The sequence below is a fragment of the Rousettus aegyptiacus genome, unplaced genomic scaffold, assembly GCF_014176215.1.
Source record: "Rousettus aegyptiacus isolate mRouAeg1 unplaced genomic scaffold, mRouAeg1.p scaffold_m13_p_15, whole genome shotgun sequence".
Classification (NCBI taxonomy): domain Eukaryota; kingdom Metazoa; phylum Chordata; class Mammalia; order Chiroptera; family Pteropodidae; genus Rousettus; species Rousettus aegyptiacus.
Genome location: NW_023416290.1, coordinates 39,214 through 61,976, shown reverse-complemented (window position 1 = coordinate 61,976; position 22,763 = coordinate 39,214). Strand labels below are relative to the sequence as shown.

The following is a 22,763-nucleotide window of genomic DNA, read 5'->3' as shown; positions in this document are numbered from 1 at the left end:
CTGGCTCAAATAGTTAGGAAATAGTGACCAACAAAGGTAAGCAAGCATGCAGATTAGGGGTGGGGAAAATGGCCTTTTTAAGAGTGGCTTGCGCCTTGACATTTCTCAGCCCTGGTAAGTATTTTCATCATTTAAGAAATTGTTTTTCTCTTTTCAGCTTCATGGTGGATCCTGAACAACAACTAGATGTTCCCAGAGCAAGCCCAGTGCTCCCAGAATGTGAATGAGAAAATGCTCTCTGTGCGTTTACTCTAGGGTGTGCAGTCTTCTTAAATGTCTTCCATGACTTTTCCTTGTGAATTTTAGCTAACTTTTCAAAGTTCCCTATTCTCAGTATTTGCTGATTTGTAACAGTGTAACCCAAAACCCTTTAGTCATAAAATTCTAATATGTGAAAAAATATTTAAAGTGGGAACCTTTAGAATACTACGTCATAGAACAGATTTGTCAAAAACTATAAAGGATAAATCAGTGTTTTGTGATTTTCAAGTGACTGGTTTTCTTAGTGAAGTTTATTCTCCAGTGATGCATACTCATGACCCTGTGGCTAGTCACTTAAGAAGTTAAAACAGTCCCCAGTATGACTGGTGTCCTTATATGCAGATTCAGGTGCACAAAGAAAAGGTCACTGAGGACCACAAGCCAAGGAGTGAGGCCTCAGGGGAGACCAAGCCTGCCAGCACCTTGATCTTGGACTTCTGGTCTCTAGAACTGTAAGCTCAAAAAAAAAAAGTTAACTTTACATAAAACAACCTTGACTGTAACCTATAGAATTTCTGTCCATCAGATTATAAACCAGTTTTTCACAAGTGAACAGTTCTGTCATAGGGTACCCATTTGTTAACATGACACCATTATATAATTTATTAGCATCATAATTTCCTGTAACGTAAATTGAGAAAAGTGTTTTACTTTGGTTCAAATTTTATGGCATTTGATCCAGAGAGCTAACTTTTCTTATGAAATATAGACGTTTGTATTTAACAATTTCAGAATATTTGAAAAACAAAATTTTAACCTAAGTGAACAAGGAATAGAGAACAAGCACAAATTTCAGGGAAGTAATAGAAGACATCTATTTTCCAGTTTTACTAGAACAACTATTATACACTTTGCTGTACAAGCTCAAATTATTTTTAATTGTGAAATTTCTGATGATAACTATAGTACATATACTCTCTAGTCCAAGTTCTCTGAAACCATAGGTCTTCCAGGAAAAAAATGTTTTTCCTAGTTTTTGTTTTGTTTTGTTTTTACTGTTAGAAACTTCAAGAAAAAAGGTAAAACTAATTTTTAAAATATAAAAATTTACCCATTTTCTCAAATTTATTTTTCTCAAATTTATTTATGGAATATTAACTTTTATTAATACTTTTGTATACCCTCAGTCCTCATTCAACCTAAATTTTTCCATAGGCTCTACTGGGCATAGGTAAACAAATTTTGACATACACACGTGTGTGTTTTTGGGTCACTTCTAAAGATGAGAAACTCTATAAACAACACCTGGCTCAACTTATATATAAAGCAAAGAACAGTGATGGACATGTACACAGTAGGAAAGGATCAGAGACTGAGACCGAGGGGACTTCAAACTCGTCACTAAAACACAGGTTATAAATGGTTTCAAAAGTACAAATTACAATGTGGTTCTGGCCAGATCCTCAGTATCAGATTCAGAATGTGCAGCCAATCTTTGGGAACCAGGCAGCCTCCCAAGTAGCATGGTCCTGTGACTAAGAGGGCTCAGCCCTTAGTAACAGTGCCATGTGGGAAGGTCTTCAGATCCCAGATTTGAACAGGATCAAAAGACCTTGAGAATAGGCAAATAATAAAGCAAACCAATTTAATTATATGGCAATTCTGACCCCAGCCCTTTAGAATATACATGTGAGAGCAAGTATGTGTGTATGTAGCCACATACAGGGTGAAAAAAAAACTGGCCCTAGGTATAAATATCATTTTAAAGTAACTGATAAACTTATGGTTAATGGTTTTTTTTCCTATCTAAAAAACAATCATCTGTGGGGGAAACAGGATACTAAAACACCAAGATGGTAAACAAAGCTTGGTTCTTATTAAGAAGCCCAAAGACCAGTAAAGAAAATGGTACTGGTTTTAAAAGTTCAGAATTCAATTTGCCAAAAGACAGCCTAGACAGCCTTAAATGCCTTCCCCTAGAGCAGGGATGAGAGCATCTGAGCAAACAGAAGTAAGGTGAGTTTGCACTTACCTTCACATCAGCAGCATTTGTTGACACTGTGCTGGAAGAAATTTTTTTTAACACTAACATTCTGAGTAACAACTTTCAGATTTGTATGAAAGTTCTAGGGGCCAAAGTTTAAGCCAAAAAAATTCCTCATCCATGCATGTTCATGTTATAAGAAATTACAGAATTAAATCTTTATGTAATAATTATTTGCAAATGCCTAAATTTTTCCTCTTTGGAAATATTTTTCAGTTACTCAACTTCTACTGTTCATATGGTGATAGAAATTAGCAGCTCTTTTCCAACTTCGGTTTTATTCACTACCATTGTTTCCAAATCATCAATCTTTGCTAGTAATTATGAATCTTAGTGTTATTAAAAACCTAGACAGCAATCACACTTGAAATGCCTATTAAAATATTCTCACTCTTGTCATTGAAAACACTGCATCGGACACCCTGAACTGCTCTAAGCCTCTGCAGATATTGTAAAGGTCCTTTCACGTGCTGGTCTGAAATCGGTGTGAAACAAAGCTCTAAAAGCAACAAGAAATTATGTACCATATATACATCACAGCAAATACTTTATATTTGAGAATCTTTACAGCTTATATTTCCATTATTAAAAACAAAAAATTGCAAGTAGCGTGCAAATTATAAATACAGTCTTCCTACTTCACTAACCACATTTTTACTTGCAAATGTTTCTGCCCAATTTATGCAGGAAACTGCCTGCAGAGCTGAAACTGATTAGAAAGTTCTTTAAAATATCTCTTTCTCATTTTAGGAGAAACCAAATACCCAACCATCAAAATTTAAAATAAATTGAATTGTCACCGTCCATTGCAGTTATTGTTTTGAGATCCACTTCATTTGCAGGTGCCCAAAATATAAAACAAAGAATTCTTTATCTTCAAACTCATTTGTTCTTAAAATGCTACTTAAAACTTTGGTGGTTTTCCTGTAATACAGAAGAAAGAAAAAGTTATAAGACTGAATGAATACAGATTTTACTAATTTGTTTATCAAACTCAATACTGTGGCCATACTGTTTACAGACCTAAATGCATGTTACTATAGAAATTATTAAAGTAACTGGAATTTGTCAAATACAACAATTCTTCTGTATTTAATAAAACATGTAATGCATTTTTAAATATTAGATTGTACTCCAAACCTGTTGTTCTGTTTTTGTGGTACATAGTTTCTAAAAAATGTTTATGCATAAATTAAAATGTGACTCAATTCTAATGTATAAGGTTTGTTCAAAATAACGAGTATGTCAAACTTTTACTTACAAAATAAAATATTGGAGATGGAAAGTCTGCATTTGAAAAAGTAACTATTTTATATAGCACTGAAGTTTAAGATTCATTCTTATAGACCAAAAATCAAATGTTCCTAAGAACTCTGAACAGGTGGGAAAATTCAAACATCGTTAAGGACAGTTTTCAATTTTAAGTAGTCTTGTGTGTGAGGGCCTATGAAAAGTTTAAATTCCTGCTCTAAGCTTTAAAAGAATTGGCCAAAGGCCTGCAAGTTAAAATTCAAAATACTGTAAGAAAAAAAGGTTATGAAGCCCAGAGGTAGAAATCCCCAAAAATGGAAACACAGGAGGTAGTCAGCATCTCAATTTGAGCCTTTCTCAGCACACCTATATTCCGGGCTCGTCTCAACAGAAGCCTAGTTGCATTTTTAACCAATATAGTGTTTATGAACACTTGAAAAAGAACATTTACCGAATGTATAATGAAGATTTGCACCATACTAGGCACTTTGATTCACTGTTAGGATTTAACAGTGGGATTTTATCCTTACCTGCAACTACAAAAGTGAGGCTCGGGAAGGTTAATTGTTCTAAGCATGAACAGGACACAGTACACAGACCAACCCAAGCCTGATGCCAAAACTCACGTTCTTCCAATCAGTATCCCAAAAGATACATGCACTTGCTTTGATGGAATATGATGAGGTGACAAATATAAAAGGCTAAGAACAGCAATGACATGCTGAAGAATGTGTGAGATGACTTTTACTGTATAAAAAGACTAAATGAACAGAATAGAGGGCCCAGAAACAGCCCACATACGTTGCCACAAAGGTGGCAGAGGACTCGCCCTTTCAGTAAATATTGGTAGGGTGACGGGAAATCCATGTAGAGAGAAAAACACTTCTATCCCACATCATATAACAAGATCCACTGCAGGTAGATTATAGAACTTGATGGGAAGTTTGAGAAAATATGGCACGTCCTTTTCATGACTCTCCAATTTTTTTTTAAGGTGAGGCAACCCTTGGTTGACCTCACAGACTGCAAGGACCTTGTCAGCATACAATCCCTTATTTTTTATTTTTTACACCTACAGCACCTGGTCTTCCTAGATGGTCTCCCATCCAAGTACTAATCAGGCCCGACCCTGCTTAAAGATTTCTTAAAATACAACTATTATGTTCTAATTCTTGACCAGAGGTAATTACTTATAGTACTTCATTATAGCATTTACTTAGATTTATATGCTTTTCTCAATTACGTTTCACAAGGAGAATAATTAACAATCGAGAATCAAATGATAACATTAAAGAAATATTTTGGAATTAAAACAAAATTAGGAAAACTACCTACTGGTTTTTGAAGTACGATGGGATGATCAGGCAGAAAGTCTGGTTTTTTTCTGCAGATGGAAACACTTGAGAGCTTCAGTAGGAAATCTCTGCTGTACTTAATTCTCTCTGCAGGTATTAAACATCAAATATAATGTTATAAAACAAAGAACTCTCTCAGATCACATTTTGGCTCAGTGCTCTCTGGATGTCCCTTATCTATCCATTTTAAACAATGAGTAGTTTCTATGCAAAAGAAAAGACAAGGGCAGGGGGACCGGGGAGCGTGCCTCCCATTTTCCTTTTATAAGGAAAGAAATAAAGCCCAGTACTCAAGGGAAACTGGAAAAGAGAGCCGTTTCAGAAAGTTAGTATCACCTGGCTTCTTTCATGTGGTCATTCAAGTCCAGTGAAGCCATCCCATGTTACAGAATGTAATAGCAGTAACACCTGCTGGGTGCATCAGATCCTGCCAAAATGAAACCCTAATAGGCCTAGCTAATCTTTGTATTAATATATTAAAATTTTAATGCAATCAAAAACTTCAAGATTTATTATAGACCTACTGTGTGTCAGGGACCATGGTCAGATCAGGGACTGTACATCGGGGACCGTGTGTCAGGCCGGGGTTCATGCTTCAGGGATTGTGCTGGGTAATGGTGATCAGGATCCAAGACAGGGTCCCTGTCTTCAAGGGAGTCAAGTATCTGTGAATTTCTCATCAGACAGTATCACTGGGGCCAGAAACAGTGAAGCAATATCCTTAAAGTATTAACAGAGAAGAACTGGCAACGTAGAATTCCATACTGTGAAATAAAAAGGTAGACATACTGGTCTTGGTTCCTGACACAGAGCTCCTAAACCCCATGGAATTTCCTGAGGGACAGAAATGTCTTTTGCTCTCATGAGGTGGCTCTGGGCAGCTCCTAGATGGGGGCCAGTCAGAATGCCCAGCCCAGCCCCACATTCTTGGGAGAAGGGAGAGGATCCAGAAATGGAGTTAATGATCGAGCGTGCCTAAGTGATGAAGCCTCCATAAAATCCCAAAAGTACGGGGTGTAGAGAGCAACTCGGTTTGAGGCTACACCCCTGTGCCAGAAGGGCGGGGTGTCCCCACTTGGCAGGGCCAGGGCTCTCATACTTGGAACCCCTCCAGACCTTGCCCTGTGCATCTCCTAATTTGGATTCTCAACTCATTTATTATATAATAAACTGGTAAACATAAATGTTAAGTTCGGTGGGCTGTTCTAGCAAATGAGTGAATCCAAGGAGGAGTCTTGGGAACCTCCAATTTATAGCCAAGGTAGACAAAAAAAGCTTTGGGTAATCTGGGGACCTACCACTTGCAATTGTTGTCTGAAATTAAGGGTACTCCTGTGGGACTGAGCCCTTAACCTGTGGCGTCTGCATTAACTCGTTAGTATCTTATAAGATACTCAGCTGGTATTGCAAAAAATTGCTTAATATGTGGGAAAAAACACACATCTGGTGTCAGAAGTGAAGTGTCGTGAGTGTAGAAAATGTTGAGAGTAGAGGAGAAACAGGAGGGTAGTTTTTTCCCTCCCATCCATCCATGAAAAAACCCTTCGGGAATGCATGGAAGTGAAAGACATTTCGAGATGAAAGAAAACAATTTGTCACCAGCAAATTAGACCTACAAGGAGTGCTAACATAAAGGTTGTTCCTCAGGTAGAAGATACATGATACTACATGGAAGCTTTACCTTCAGAAACAAAGAAAAAATAAATGATAAAGGACAGGGTGGAGTCAGGGTGGTGGAGAAGGTAGATGCAGTGCTCGCCTCTTCCCAGAACCACGTCAAAATCAACTCAACTGCAGAACGGCCACCCTTGGGAACTGCCTGAGGTAGCTGAATGAAAGTCCTACAACACACAGAAGAGGCCACCTCCAGACTGGTAGGAGGCAGAGACACGGAAGTGGCTGGTCTAACGCTGGAGGTGGCAGCTGAGAATCGGGAGGGATGTCTTAGCTGTGGAGGTCCACCCCCCGCCAGGGAGGACTGAGAGGTCCCAGCCCCTCACCGGGCTCCCCAGCTTCCATGACTGGCTGAAAACCGGCAGGGACTCAGCTGGAGACCTACAAGGGGCTGCAGGAGCCGAGTTGCTGCTCTTAAAGGGCCCGGACTCCCCTCCTCAGAGTCGCTTGCTCTGAGCTTCGGCGCTGGGGCGGCAGCTTGAAAGGCCCAGGGACACTCGGGGAGGAGCTGAGTTGTAGGACTCCGGGGTGAGGCTGGCACAACATGTGGGGGGAAGGAAGCTCTCCAGAGATGAGAGCATCCATGGGCCCTCCCACCCAGCGGCCCCAGCACAGGTACCCAGTCGCATCTCCATCCACCTGACTGACAGACACCCTGAGGCCCCGCCCAACTGGCTCACCTGGCCAGAGCCTCCCCAGTGGCTCGTCCACATGTGCGGCCCACCTGGCCTTGCCCTGAAGACTCCCTCGAATGTCCACAAACATCACCCAAGCAATGGCTGTCCTCTGCCCACACGGTAGTGCCCACCGAAGGGTCTGGAGCCCCGCACAAGTGGTAGGTGACCTTGGTTCACAGCATGACCTTTCCCAAGTGCCTCTGAGCCCTGTACAAGCAGCAGCTACAATTGGCCTGTGACAGACGCCATCCCCCTCACCCCAAAGAGGCTATAGACACAACATCAGACCACACCAGCCCCACTCAACCAGTGCCACAAATGACACACTAGAAGGGCACCCTGGGCTGGCACCAGAGCCACATCAAAGTCACCCCTACTCGATAAGTTTGTCCCTATACAACAGCTCGGCCACCAGTTCTGGCCTCACAGCCAGTCAGCCTGAGGGTCAGTCACATCAGTGACGTGCCAACAACAATCGCAACTGCAACAGGAGAGCACACACAGCCCACCTGAGGGACACCCCTTGAGCACCCGGCTCAGGTGACTAGGGAGAGTGCACCACTGCGCTCCACAGGACGCCTGCTATACAAGGCCATTCTACTAAGACCAGGAGATATAGCAGTTTTACCTGATATATAGAAACACACACAGGGAAGCAGCCAAAATGGAGAGACAAAGAAACATACCCCTAATGAAAGAGAACAAAGCTCCAGAAAAAGAACTAAACACAATGGAGACAAGCAAGCAACCAGATGCAGAGTTGAAAACACTATTAAAAGGATGCTCAATGATCTCAGTGAGAACTTCAACAGAGAAAGGAAACACAATAAAGAACCAGTCAGAAATGAAGAATATAATAACTGAAATGAAAAATATATTAGAGGGAATCGACAGTAGATTAGATGAAGCAGAGTAGTGAATCAGTGATTTGGAAGATAAGATGGTAGAAAATACCTAATCAGAACATCAAAAAGAAGAAAGAATTCAATAAAATGAGGACAGTTTAAGGGAGCTCTGGGACAACATCGAGCAGACCAACATTCTCATCATAGGGGTACCAAAAGGAAGAGAGAGCAAGGAATTGAAAACATTTCTGAAGAAATAATGACAGAAAACTTCCTTAACCTGGCGAAGGAAATAGACATACAAGCCCAGGAAATGTAGAAAGCCCCCACCAAGATGAACCGAAGGAGGCCCACACAAAGACACATCATAATTACAATGCCAAAGGTTAAAGACAAAGAGAGAATCTTAAAAACAACAAGAGAAAAGCAGTTAGTTACCTACAGGGAGCTCCCATAAGACTGCTGATTTATCAACAGACACTTTGCAGGCCAGAAGGGATTGGCACAAAATAGAGAAAGTGATGAAAAGCGAGGACCTACAACCAAGATGACTCTACCTGGCAAAGCTAGCATTTAGAATCAAAGGACAGATAAAGAGCTTCCCAGGCAAGAAAAAGCTAAAGGAGTTCATCTCTACCTTCTTTAAGAAGAAGGGGGGAAAAGATTAAAAAGATGAATAACAAAAATGATAATGACTACATATCTATAAATAATTACTTTAAATGAATTAAATGCTCCAATCAAAAGACATAGGGTGGGTGAATAGATTAGAAAACAAAACACTGATATATGCTGCCTACGAGAGACTGACTGCGAATCGAAAGACAGACTGGAAGTAAAGGAATGGAAAAAGATATTTCATGAAAATGGAAAAGAAAAAACAACTGGGGTAGCAATACTTATACCAAACAAAGTAGACATGAAAACAAAGGCTATAGCAAGAGGCAAAGACGGACCCAGCTATCCCAATGCTGGGTATTCAAAGAAGCCCAAAGCCCGGGGGGCGCGTTCCACCTGCAGACATCGGGTTCTTAAGTGGAGACGGCAACATCCACATCCGTAGGTCAGGGGCGGAAGTCGTGGGGGGTGGAATTAAACAGGGGGGAAAATAGCAGCAAACTGATTTCTGCAATACATTAAAAAGGTCACGTACCATGACCAAGTAGGATTTATTTCTGGATGCAAGGTTGGTTCCACATGTACAAATGAATCAATGTGATATACTACACAAACAGAATGAGGGGTAAAAATCATACAATAATATCAATAGATGCAGGAAAAGCATTTGAAAAAATCCAACATCCATTTATGATAAAAACTCTCAGCAAAGTGGGGATAGAGGGAACATACCTTAACATACTAAAGGACATGTATGACAAATGCGCAGCTAATACCATACTCAATGGAGAAAAGCTAAAGGCTTTTTGTTTAAGTTCAAGAACAACACAAGGAAGTCCAATTTCACCTTTTTTAAATTCAAAATGATACTGGAAGTCGTCTTACAATGAAGAAAGCTACAGAAAAGGAAACGTTATTAAGAAAAGTATTTACTGAAAGAAAATCACATATAAGGACACCTGCACAGTCCAGCCCACGTTGTCCAAGGGCCCACTGTTTAATAGTGGGCCAGCAGCAACTTCATAGAACAGAACAACATGTACACCGGCTCAAAATTTTACATGATACAGAAGATACAGAAATGGAAATAAACCTCTGCCTTGTTTAAGCCAGCGCTGTAACGGTCTTGGTCTTTAGAGCAGTCAAACCTACAGCCCAATCCATATGGATAGAAAAGACTATAATAAAAGGTTTACAGCTAAACATATATTAACTTCCTATGAAAGTTAACACTCTCTTATGAAATTTAGGAATTATGATAAAAATTCACCTTTTTTAACTGGAGACTGATGCTGCTGTTGGTCATTAAGACCTTGAGAAAAGGCTTGCATTCCATTCGTCTTACACTGTTGAAAGAAGAAAATACACTTTTTAACTAAGCCTTAAAATTTTTAGATAACTTTTACCATCCTAAAATATTTTCCTAAACAATCAAAATGGTAGCCAATGCACATTTTTGGGCTAAAGGATAAACAATGTCATAAGTGTAATTATTAAAAATAAGCAACACAAATATCAAAATACATTCACATGTACCTATTTTTGTCATAACTATTTTCAAAAGGGAATATAAAACCAAAGATGAATGATATGATCAAAAGGTAATTCGAAAGTAATTAAAAACATTTTAATTCATGAAAACAACAGATATTTATTCACAAAAATCTGCAATAACACTATAATATTTACTTTTTTTATTTCATGTAGATCCTTGCCAGTTTACACACATATAACTGTTCACACACTGCCTTGGAAATAAGGACAATAAAATCTCGCTTCATCCAATGAAGCAGAGAAATAAGAAACACTGGCAGAGCTCATGTCCTGAGAAGAGGTCTTAGCCCAGTTTTCCAGTCCTACTCGCAGAATCACCTTTATTATGAGATTGGTTAAATGATTTGATGACATGTTAAAAAAAAAACCAAAACAGTATTTTAATTCCTCTTCTTCTGATTATGTGCTCACCAAGAAGTATTCTGATTATAATTTAGCTTCCCATGAATCTCCCTAGAACAGATGATACACTAGAACCAATAAGAAAATCCCGGAGTACAAGGCAGTCAGATTTCTCATAAAATAATGCATCTTCTGATTTTATAAATCAGTTTCCCATGCTTGGTCAATACCACCTACCCCTAAGAGATGATCTCCTATTTTTTTTCTGACAAAAATCAAATTTACAGTCAGCTCAATCCTGGACCGTGGTAATTGCCTAAGGTAGTTTTCCTTGGAGATATCTATCCTTAAAAATGAATATCTTTACTCCGACAATCACTGTATTAGCAAGTTGTAGGCCAGTCCTCAAATATCTGCAAATTCTACCAAGTGACTCTGCCAAAGTCAGAGAGGGTTAATTATCTAACATAACGAAGAATAAGATAATTCTACATTACTGAGACATGAGAATAAGTCGCCAAAGAAAGCAAATTTGACAATGCTAAACATTTGGTTCTCCAAAGTTCTTCCTGTTAGATTTAATAAATTATAAGAATTATATGTTCTTTTTAAAAATCAATTTCTTAAATTTTAAAATTTCATCAGAGGCACACTTCACCATCTTTGTAACATTACTTAAATGCAAGACCTAAAATCAAACTCGAAAGTAAACTGAGAAGCTGAATGGATAAGAAAACTAGACCCATGCCTGTAAGAGACTCACTTTAGATTAAAAGACATACACAGACTAAAAGGGAGGGGATGGAAAAAGATATTGCCTTGTTGGACCTAGAGGGTATTGTGTTGAATAAAGTAAGTCTGACAGAGAAAGAAAAATACCACGTGATTTCACGTACGTGTAGAATCTAAAGAACAAAATAAACAACAAAAAAACAGAAACTGATAGATACAAAGAATATTTTGAGGGGAGGGTAGGAGAGACAGTGAAAAAAGGCAAAGGGATTAAGATGTATAAATAGATAGATACAAAATATTCATGCAGATATAAAGTGTAGCATGAGGAAAACAGTTAACAATGTTGTAAAAAAGACGTATGGGGGAAGAGAAGGGTACTAGATTTAGTGGGGTGACCACTTCATGAGTTACATAGATTTCTTATCACTATGCTGTACAACTGAAACTAATATTATTGTGTGCCAACTATAATGGAAAAAAACTCACTGAATTGTACAATATAAATATGAGCAACTAATTGTCTATTATACTTCAATAAAGCTGGGAGAAAAAAAAAATTTAAGCAATCAAGAAAACAACCTCTTTTAAAAATATTTAGGCATAAATTTAACCAAAGAGGTGAAATATCTATACACAGAAGACCAAAGGACACCAACGAAAGAAACTGAAGATGACGTAATTAATGGAAAGATATCTTGTGTTTGTGGATTGGAAGAATATTAAAACGTCCACCCACTCAAAGCAATCTACCGAGTCAATGTACTCCCTACCAAAATGCCAATAGCATTTTCCATAGGCACAAAATCCTAATATTCACACGGAACTACAAAAGACCCTGAGTAGCCAAAGTAGTCCTGAGTAAGAACAAAGCTAGAGGCATCACACTTCCTGATTTCGAACTATATTACAAAGCTGTAATAATCAAAATAGTATAGTACTGGCATGAAAACACACGTAGACCAGTGCACTAGAATAGACAGCACAGAAATATGCCGACACGTATACATTCAACTAATCTTTGACAAGAAAGCCTACAATACACAATGGAGAAGAAACAGTCTCTTCAAAATATAGTGTTGAGAGAATTGACTATCCACATGCAAAGGAATGACATTGAACCTTTGTCTTACGCTATAAACACAAACAAACTCAAAATGGTTAAAGATACATACACCTGAAATCATAAAACTTCTAGAATAAACAGGGAAAAAATCTCCTTGACATTTGTTTTGGTGACCTTTTGGATATAATATGCTCAAGCAACAAAAGCAAATATAAATAACTGGAATGACATCAAACTAAAAAGCTTCGACATAGCAAAAAAAAAAAAATATTCGACAATGAAAAGACAAACCTACAACTGGTAAAAAATCTTTGCAAACCATATATGTGATATGGGATTAATACTCAAAATATATAAGGAAGTCATACAACTCAATAGCAAACTATCAACAGGAAGAGGACCTGAATAAACATTTCTCCAAAGAAGACATACAGATGGTCAGTAGACATATGAAAAGATGCTCAACGTCACTAATTATCAGGGAAAAACAAATCAAAACCACAATGAGATCTCGCCTCACACCTGTCAGAGTGGTCATCATCAATAAATCAACAAACAAGCACTTGCGAGGATTTGGAGAAAAGGGAACCCTCATGCACTGTTGGCGGGATTGCAAATCGGTATGGCCACTATGGAAAATAGTGTGGAGGTTCCTTGAAAAATTAAAACTAGAACTACCACATGACCCAGCAATCTCTCTTCAGGACATTTATCTGAAGAAATCCAAAATACAACTTCAAAAAGTTTTCTGCACCCCTATGTTCACTGCAGCATTATTTACAATAGCCAAGATATGGAAGCAACCTAAGTGTCCATTAATAGGTGAATGGATAAAGAGGAGATGGTACATATATACATTGGAATATTACTCAGCCAGTAAAAAGAATGAAATTTCTCCATTTGCAGCTACATGGATGGGCCTAGAGGGTACTGTGCTAAATGGAGTAAGTCAGACAGAGAAAGACAAATACCATATGCTCTCACATACATCTGGACCTAAAGCACAAACTAAGTGAGAAAACAAAACAGATAGTTATGCAAACTTCTCTTAAAAACTCTGAAAGGCCCACAAATCCCAAACAAGCAGTGCCTGACCTCAGCATGCCCCATACCTCTTCTTAAGCAGCCCCAAGTCCAGCACTAGCAGAAACTGACCTCGGTTCCCAGCAGAGCCTCTTCCAGGCACGTCCGAACCCAGCACGGACAGCTCCCAATCGCAAATCACTGTGTAGCTCCTACCAAGTAGCCCTGAGCTGTCACAGACAGCAGCTGCCCTTAGCTTGCACCCGCGTCCCTCCCAAGAGACCCCAGAAACAACACACCTGGTAGCCTGCTTCGGGCCACACCAAATCACCACTCAATTACCGCCACAAAAGACATCCCCAAAGGGTGGACTCAGAAGGCACCAGAGCCTTGCTAAAGCAAATCTTTTCCAAGGGGTCAGCCTCTACCCAACAGCTCAGCCACTGCATTCATGGCCGACACAGCCAGTCAGCGACAGGGTCAGATTCGCCCACTGACATGCCAACGGCAATCCGTGCTCAACAACAACAGGAAAGCACTCACGCAACGGGCACCACTGGAGCACTCGACTCCAGTGCTGAGGGAGACTGCAGCGCTGGGCCCACAGGACACCTACTACTTGAGCTCCCCGCCAAGATCAGTAGATGGAGCAGATCTACCTACCAGTAGAAACAAACATAGGTGGACAAAACGAGAGTAATTTGGCAGTGTCCGATGACACAGCAATTCAACTGCAGTTTGATACTGCTGAAAACCCTCACACATAAATGAAATGTAGCATATACTCAATGTTCCCTGTAGCATTTATTATAAAATAGAAATGAGTACCATGCCCATCAATAGAAAATGGGAAAATGTGGCATGTTTATACATGTGATTCTTCTGTATCATCACATATAGAACAGCTGTGTTCATTTTAATAGTTGTCTAGTATTCCACCTGTGACTATACTTACGATTGTGCATGCATAAACTACTTCTGGAAGTATCTAGATCAGAAACTGGCATAATAGCTACCTCTGTCTGAGAAAACAGGTGACAGGGGAGATAGAGATTGGAGGGAAACTTTTCAGTAAATTCCATTTTGTATGTTTTGAATTTCAAACTTTGTACTTTAGTCAAAAAATTAAATTAGAACCTTTAAAATATAAACCTAAATGTGAAAAAAACGGCAAAAACATGTGGTTACAATATTATGTATATAAAACAGTTAAAACAATTCTATTCATTGTACCAAAAGTATTAATATGTTCATGAAAACAATAACAGTGAAGATAGTTATCTTGGAGAAAGGTGGGAAGGAAATGGTTTGATGGAGCGATATATAGGGGTTTCACCTATATAAGGTTTTTTAAAATTTTCTAAAACAAATATAGCAAAATGTTTAGATTTGAAAATGCTGGGCAACAGGTATAATGAATGTTTTACCCTCTTTAATATACACTTTAAATATATCATAAAGTTTTAGAAGGCATATAAAGCACTTAGCATAGTACCTAGCATACAACAGCCATCTAACAAACGTCACTGTCCAGTTTGTAATGCTTCATTATATTATAATTTCTAAGACTTACTCTGTTAACTCCACTTTGTAAGTACTGAGTGTTGCATGGATACTCATTTTGAAAGTTGAAAGGGAATACTGCTCCTGTTAGGAGAGAGAAAAAGAAAACTATTTTAAATATCCATGTCTTCAATAAATGACATAACAGCATCTAAAAAGCTGAATTATCCGGGATACTCTAGGTACTGTCTGAAAATGTTTTCTGAAGGCTCTATCATTTGGCACTAAGTGGCAGTCACTGTCTTAGGGGATGGGTGTGTCAGTGTGAAGAGTTCAGAGATAAAAGAGTTCACAGTCTATTTTAAAAGTCAAGCTCATAAATAATGACTATAATCAAAATAAAAAAAGTTCCATAAGAGCTACAGAGAAATGCTAGGAGAGAGCTGAGTGGGCTTTGGGGTACCAAGGAAGGCTTCACAAAAGGAAATAATTTAATCTGGGTCTTGAAGAAAGAGATTTCTTTGGAGACGTGAGGTAGACAAGGAATATAGAAGTATGTAGGGAAAAGCCAAAAATAATTTACTAAACTTTGCCTAATAAAACCCTACTCTTGTCTGGATCTTAAAAGGATATGATTCAATGAGAGAGCAGGGCTACCATCCCACCCCCACTAACACCTGTAACAGTCTTGTAGGGAAAGGATCAATGAGAAACAATCTGTACAGATGAGGGACCGGAGGGTGGTGTAGAAAGGCAGGTCACAGAAAGGAGCTGCTGACAATGGCTCTATACCCTTCCCTTCAGGATAAAATCCGAGTCTCGACCCCACACCACTGCTTCTTCAGCACACAAGACGGATATGGCATCAGCATTGCTAAGCTAGGATCTAAAAGATCCATTGATTTAATGTCTGTCTTAAGTCACAGCTGCTGTCTTCAAAGGAAACATGCCCAAAGTGGAGACATCTTCCTTGCAGGAAGCATGGATGGGAAAACAAAGGACTGAGGAATTGGTGCCATTTGTATATTTTCTGCCTCACCTGTAAACTCAATAAAAGGGCTATTTTTTCTTTTACTAAGTAGCCCATTATTTAGGTAAACTCATAGACTAAAATGAATTCATTCATTTATACACACACACACCCTAAATTAGAATATAGAAGCCATTCTGGCAATAAATAATAAAAAGAATGAAATGATTATTCCAATTAAGGAATTAAATACGAAATATTTCAAGAATTTGTTCGAAAGGTTAGTTTTATGGGAAAAAGAAAAATTTTCAACTTTGGATATATTTTGTTTGTTTAGATTTTTTGAAAAATTAACATATGTTTCAACTCCAGCACAGCTCCTAATCTATAAATTTTGTTTTGTACTAATCTTTTTTTCCTACCGTTATACATATTTTTTAAAAAGGCTAATTCTCTCTACGTCATGACTGCTCTGCAGTGATCAATCACAGGGCACTGAAAGTTATCATTCTGAAAGAAGCCAGTTAACCATAAAAACAAGACATATAAAAAATACACACAAAAAAATTCACAAAGTTGCTCTCAGTGGTTTTCATTATTTCTTTAAATATCCATGGTAAATAATTACTTCACCTATTATTTAGCCTTTAAAATACTAATTAGCCATTAACCAATTAATATTTAAAGATGTGTACCCTATTTACTCACCGGGAGGAGAAGTCAGATGGCGAACAGGTCTCGCTGGTTGAAGCGGTTTACCAATCAATTTTTTGGTTTCCATTATCACAAAGACCTTGAGGTTCCATACTTTAGGAGGAAAAAATACATTTTTATCTTTTAAGCAAGATAACCAAAATGCTTTTATATACAAATAACGACATTCATTTGAAGATACCTATTTTATAAGGAAGAAAACACAAAAGCATTTAAAATAATATACAACAACCGTAGACCGCGTTATAGCATCTGTCACAACTGAACATTCCCTTTTAAGACATTTTCCTACCTTAACTTCCCTGACTCCTCTTTTGGTTTGTTTCCTATTTCTTTGCCTCTCCTAATTTCTTCTCCTGATCTCTCTTCTTTACTCCAATTAAATTTAGGAATTCTTCCAAATTTAACTTTGGTTCTCTTAGCTAACCTCATCCATTCTCATTATTACAACTATCACATGATAGATATCCAGCATCTACCTCTCTTTTAAATTTGTTTATTTTTCTAATTGCCCAAAGAGATTTCTGCTTACATCTTATAACAGGCATCTCAAATTCAACATATCCAAAATCAAAAGCATTACTTTGATTCCAAAGATGTCCTTCCGCCTATATTCCTGAAGATCATCACCACCTCCCTCAGACCACTGTTAGTTAAAGACACCTTCCATTTGATATTCTAAATTAGAGTCCCCACACCAAAACCAATCTCTAATGCTTGTCCATTCTACTCCCCAAATCTCTCTCGAATCTATCTTCTTCGCTCCCACCACCACTCTTAGTTCCATAGTAGTTCTTACTTCATCTTCCTGATCACCCCGTCTGATCTAAATATTCCCTCTCCCTGTGTTCCTGAGACAGAGAATATGTCCACATCATGGTATTTAGAGAAGACTGTTCTACTGTAATGGCTAATTTATTTGTCTTTTATACTAGGCAAAATGGAGGAAAAGGTTCTTCTTAAACTGAACAAATTGGTGAATTCGGCCTCTTTTCTCTCCAAACTATAATCCCCTTACACACACCCCCGCTTAAACTTCCGCCCCCATCCCTTCCTGGATTATTAATAGTAGAAACAGGAGCCAGCATCCATGTGCCATGCACAGCAAACCATTTACCTAAGTTAAATGATTTAACATTCAGGAAAACTCTATAAAGTAGCCAATATTATCAGTTAGAGCTCAGGTCTCTCAGGTCAGCCTCCTGGGGTCATGGCATGATTCCAGCACCTAGTTATGTAACTATGGAAAACGACAGCCTCTACCTCCTCGGTTCGATGTGAAGTGCCAGCACGATGCTGGGTCCACAGTAAGAGTTCAACAAACGTCAGCTTTAGTTTTTTGTCCTAGTTTTAGATAAGCCTTAGAGAAATTAGGTAACTTGCCCACAAGTTACCTAATTAGGTCACAAGAGTCTAGGAAGTGGTGGCTATGCCCATGCCCCGGCTTCAGCTAGCACCTGACAGGCAAGCTAGCCCTTACCTTTCCTTTCAGCCCACAGCCAGGCAGAGCTGTCTGACTTCTGGTTCAGTGCCCTTCTCGCATGTACACAAAGCCTCCTAGACCCTCTTCCATGGGTACTTACTGCACCAGCCGCATTACTTGTTAGCTGACTATTACATTATAGCCCTGTCACTGAGGTACATCTCCGGTATCCACCAATGTCTAGCACACAGTGGATGTTCACTAAATTGTTGAATTCCTAAATGTTATTTTGTTGCACCATATAGCTAAACACTCAGGTGCTCTGTCTGGAAGTCCTCTATTCTCCCTGCTGCTCATCTTCCAAACTGCTATTCATCCTTGAAGACCAAAGTCAAGTTCTTGCTGCTTTCTTAGAAAATATTCTCACATCTCAACAGTAACATTAAATAATAGTTCATATAGTTCTCTAGTTCCTAACAAACAGGTAACAGTAATAAAATAATAACAATAACAACTTCTCTTTCCTCCTACACTGGCCCCTACTGTATTTTATCTCTCAATTTTCTAAAATTTATATTGATAACAGTCATACCTCAGAGATATTGTGGTTCCAGTTCCAGACCACTGTAATAAAGCCAGTATTACAGTAAAGCAGTAAAGTGAGTCACAGTCTTTTTGATGCTGGAGGGTCTTGCCTTCCATTTATAAAATAAAAACCACCTACCTGTGAAGCGCCATAAAACGAGGTATGCCTGAACATGCCTGTTTGATTAGACTGAAGTAGCTGAGGCCGAAAAAACTAGACCTTATTTATCTTTGTATCCTAATATCTGCGAATTTATTTAGTTTTACTAAATAAATTTATAAATTTAAATACTTCCTAAATATAACTAAAATTGTCTAATGCCTAACTGGGACACGGGTTTTCAGATTTTGATGCCTATCAAGACAGTCAAAAGCAAAACTCCACCTGACTTGGCACCAGCTCACCCAGGAAGAACTGAAACCACATGCTCTTCAGTCTCAGCGACTGTTTCCCTACGTGTAAAATAGGGTTAATAACTGCTTTTTAGCTCCAAAGACATGCTTTCATATATTGAAAAATACCTTTGGATGTAATTCAAATGTTAAAATCATAAATTCACAACCTCTCAAAGTCAACAATGTTTAATAAGCACAAAATATTTTTTCCTGAATTTTAGAGATAAGCAAGCCAGTACACAAGTTAACACCTACCTAGCTTTGTAATGTGTCTGTTAAGTGATATTTTAGCGTGGATGGTAACAACCTTCTAAACTAAACTAATCCTATATTTTCTGGCAGTACAACTTTAATCATAATAGGAAAGAGAAAAGTTATAAGCATATATAGCAAAAAAAAAAATACTTCAAATAAATATTAAATATTTTCTATGGGGAAGGAAATATTTAAAATGAAGACCAAAAAGCAATCTAATATCACCTAATTTAATGTTTATCCCAGCCATTTTAATGAGGACCCTAAAACTAGCAAGTAGTAACTTTCCATCTTGTTTCCCACATGAAACTAATGAATCGGAATACAATAGAGTGCTCTGGCACACACTTTCCTGTTTTTCATTGCTCAGCTGAAACTGAGTTGATAGGTTGTAAAGTCTCTTCCAGTTGCTGAGCAATGCAAATCCACAGTATTCAAACTAGGGATTTTCAAAGGTTGGGGAGTTACAGAACTATCATATGATTTTGCAACACAAGTAAATAAATGAAAAATAAAAACTTTTAGAACAACCTACCCTTTTCAATTTGTAGTAGGAAAACTACAACAGAGGCTCCTAAGTGCATAGACGCCGACATTACAGGGAATAAGTGTGGAGGGGCATACTACATAACAGCATCATGTCTTTAACAGTGCTATTAAAGGAAAAGGCAAGTATTTATAAGTAACGATTACTCTAAAACTGATCCACAGGATCATAATCTATAAAGGACAGAACTCCACAAACCAAAGCCTAATTCTCAGTTTATATTAAAAATAATATAAGATGTAAGTTAACTATAAAGTCGGCATATAAAACAACATCTTAAACTCTAATGCCTGCTTCATGCACTAAACACAGAGCTCCCATAGCTTCCTTTGGAGGGCCGGCATTTCTATCAACTGTGAAAAGAAAAAGAAAAAAAATGGCAACGAAAGAAACAGAATCCCACCTATGACATTGGGTAGCAAGTAGTGAACCTACCATAAAGTTGTCTTTTAAAATATAAATATATAGTCGTGTGGTATAAATACTTTTTAAAGGAAATTCTGATCCAATGTCTCAGAAAATTCATTCTGTTAATACATACTGAGCAATGGTTAGTGAATAAAAGCTCTTTTTTCAAGTTTACACTTATTTAACAAATCATCTTACAAGGCTGAGTGGTATGAATAGAATATCGGTTTGCAAGTCAGGAACCCAAAGTGTTGGCTGTTCTACATCTCACAATACTAATTATATCTTAGGTTCCTTTTTTTTTTTTTAAATCAAGCTAAATATGAATCCTAAGGACCCATCAATTCAGAAGTTATAAATTAATTTAGAATTTTCTACAATATAGTACATTGATAATAAGCACACACTGACCAACTTGGGCACAATCTTATTACCCAACATATACTACTTTTTAAATTAAAATTCCAGTTTTTGATGTCCAATTACATGCCAAATGCTCTACATATATTACCCTCATTTAATTTTGAACCATGCATTAAATGCTATAGAAAATCATTAATAGTCACTTTACAGATGAGAAACCAGTGGCTGAAAAAAATAAGAAACATACTCAAGTTCACATAGTTAATAACTGGTACAAATGAGGAACTGACTATAAAGTTCATGCCCTCATCTGTAAACTTGGGTGTTTGGTGAGTAAAAGACAGACCTCTGACAGTCCACTATTCACTGTGGACATTTCCTGTATGGATACAAAAATTTAATTATGAGTAGGGACATCTATGTATAAAGCCTTGCTGAATAAACTGGCATGTGCTAATAATTTCCAGTTCCTCAATTTACAAGTTTTCTTAGACTACTAAGTAAACTATGAGATGATTACGCTTTCCTCATTCCGTAGACATGGTACACTGCCATACTAATCATAAATAACAACATAAGAACTATACTATGGATTGTATTTAAAAGTTGGGTCCATAGTGAACTTTTCCAGCTTGAAATTGTAGCTTTCTTTAAAAACTACTGATGTTCCACTGCAGGTGGGTAATTAACTCAGATAAAATTAAGGAAATAAGCTGAGAGAAGTGAAAAGACTAGGCTTTGATTTACCTCACGTATATTGCCCACATGAAAATCAGGTAAGATTTTCCACTTCAAATTAGTACTTTTACAAAGTGAGGCTTCCTGGAAGCCGAATGCCACTTGTAAGTTAACAGCACATCCAGGCATCCCTCAGAGACACTGCAGGTTGGCTTCCTTAATAAAGCAAATGTTCCCAGAAAGCAGCTGTCATCTTTTCGCTCACAGAGGGTCTTGCCTTTGATTTGTAAATAAAGGCAACACTTGTGAAAGGCAATAAAACGAGGTACACCTGCGCTGGGAAACCGACAGATGAAAAGTAACAAGGAAAGTATGCGGGAGTTACTCAGGTGATGAAAGGCCTTTGATATCAGGTTGCTGGACTCAAGAAAAATCAAAACCAAACTATAAAAAAATCATAAGTTCCCTGATATTATCCTTTCCATGCCTTCTCTTTATGACTGACCAAAAATTTTTTCTCTGAGAAGCATCTTTCAATATAAACACAATTTAACATTTAGGTGGCATGAAATTTTCCAGGTGCTTGTGGTTATCATAACCGATGTAACTGTCCCTTTAGTTTTTTTTTTTTACAGTAGCTTTGCCTAAAATACCAGTAATTAAAATCTTTTGATACAAATATTGAATCGTTGTGTCGTACACCTGAAACTGCTCCACGTCAATTTTTTAAAAATGGCATCTCTTTACACCTCCAGTAACCATTTCATTTTCTTCTGTGAGTGACCCCACATGGCTTAGGGCTATTTTTTCTTACTGGGGTTTTCTTGTTGAACATAATTTCATGGTATTAGTTGTTACTTTATTAGCAATAAAAACAACTACACCAATGAAAGACCTATTAAGGATGATGCCAGGGAGTATAGGGGACAAAAAGCCTCCCACTGCCCCGCCGCCCAGGGCCAGGTCCTTACTCCGGGGCCTGGCTGTGACCTGCCGTGGGAGCACCCCTCAGCAAAGCGGGGGCCCCGGCCGGGCTTTCCCGCTCGGCCACGACCGCTCCTTCCGACGGGCTCGCTCCCTGCTTCCGCCACCCGCCCGGCCCGGGGACCCAGGCTGGGCGCGCCGGCCTCGGCGACACTCGCCTCGCCTCAGTTCCCCGCGTGCACCCGAGGAGACGGCGCTCAACCGCCTCCTCAGGCCCGGGGCCCGCCCTCTGCCACAGCGGGGCGCGTCCCTCCAGCACCTACCGCCTCAAGCGCCGAGAGGACTTGGGCAGCCGCGTCGCCGCGCTCAGCCCAGACGCGGCGGCCGAGCGGCCCGCTGCCCGTCGGAGAACGGCCTCCGCCGCGCGACCACGCGAGGCCGGGGCGGCTGGGGCGGCTGGTGGGCTGGGGGCGGGGCCGAGAGCGTGACAGCGGGGCGGGGCGGGGGGGGCGTGACGGCGGGGGCGGGCCGGGGGCGGGACCGGGGCGGGGCGGGCCGGGGGCGGGGCGGGGCCAGGGGCGGCTGGTGGGCTGGGGCGGGGCCGAGAGCGTGACA

General features: G+C 39.1%; 2 protein-coding genes across 3 annotated transcripts in view; one reads left to right on the top strand and one right to left on the bottom strand.

The window, feature by feature from the left end:
* Positions 1 to 1,318, top strand: part of NECAB1 (N-terminal EF-hand calcium binding protein 1) — a 77,677-nt gene extending 76,359 nt beyond the window's left edge. The window contains exon 16 of one of the 2 annotated variants that reach the window (XM_036232742.1): positions 158 to 1,318. In XM_036232742.1, coding sequence (XP_036088635.1) covers positions 158 to 186 — 29 coding nt within the window. In that variant the 3' untranslated portion in view covers positions 187 to 1,318. The remainder of the gene's footprint in view (positions 1 to 157) is intronic. The other variant, XM_016138555.2, reaches the window with a different exon arrangement.
* Positions 1,319 to 2,504: 1,186 nt separating this feature from the next.
* Positions 2,505 to 22,598, bottom strand: CUNH8orf88 (chromosome unknown C8orf88 homolog). The gene is made up of 6 exons (XM_016138571.2): positions 22,472 to 22,598; positions 16,564 to 16,662; positions 14,956 to 15,029; positions 9,936 to 10,011; positions 4,832 to 4,938; positions 2,505 to 3,169 (listed from the first exon to the last, which is right to left on the bottom strand). Exons 2-6 carry the CDS (start codon positions 16,634 to 16,636, stop codon positions 3,146 to 3,148), a joined length of 354 nt encoding a protein of 117 aa, XP_015994057.1. The 5' UTR covers positions 16,637 to 16,662; positions 22,472 to 22,598; the 3' UTR covers positions 2,505 to 3,145.
* Between the last annotated feature and the right edge of the window lie 165 nt (positions 22,599 to 22,763).

What these genes read in the sequence shown, in the direction of transcription:
- CUNH8orf88 (XM_016138571.2), bottom strand. Translation starts at nt 16,636, where the DNA reads ATGGAAACCAAAAAATTGATTGGTAAACCGCTTCAACCAGCGAGACCT. An exon ending in CCATCTGACTTCTCCTCCCG is followed by an intron (nt 15,030 to 16,563) that starts GTGAGTAAATAG and finishes CTCTCCTAACAG; the next exon opens with GAGCAGTATTCCCTTTCAAC. An exon ending in CCATCGTACTTCAAAAACCA is followed by an intron (nt 3,170 to 4,831) that starts GTAGGTAGTTTT and finishes TCTGTATTACAG; the next exon opens with GAAAACCACCAAAGTTTTAA.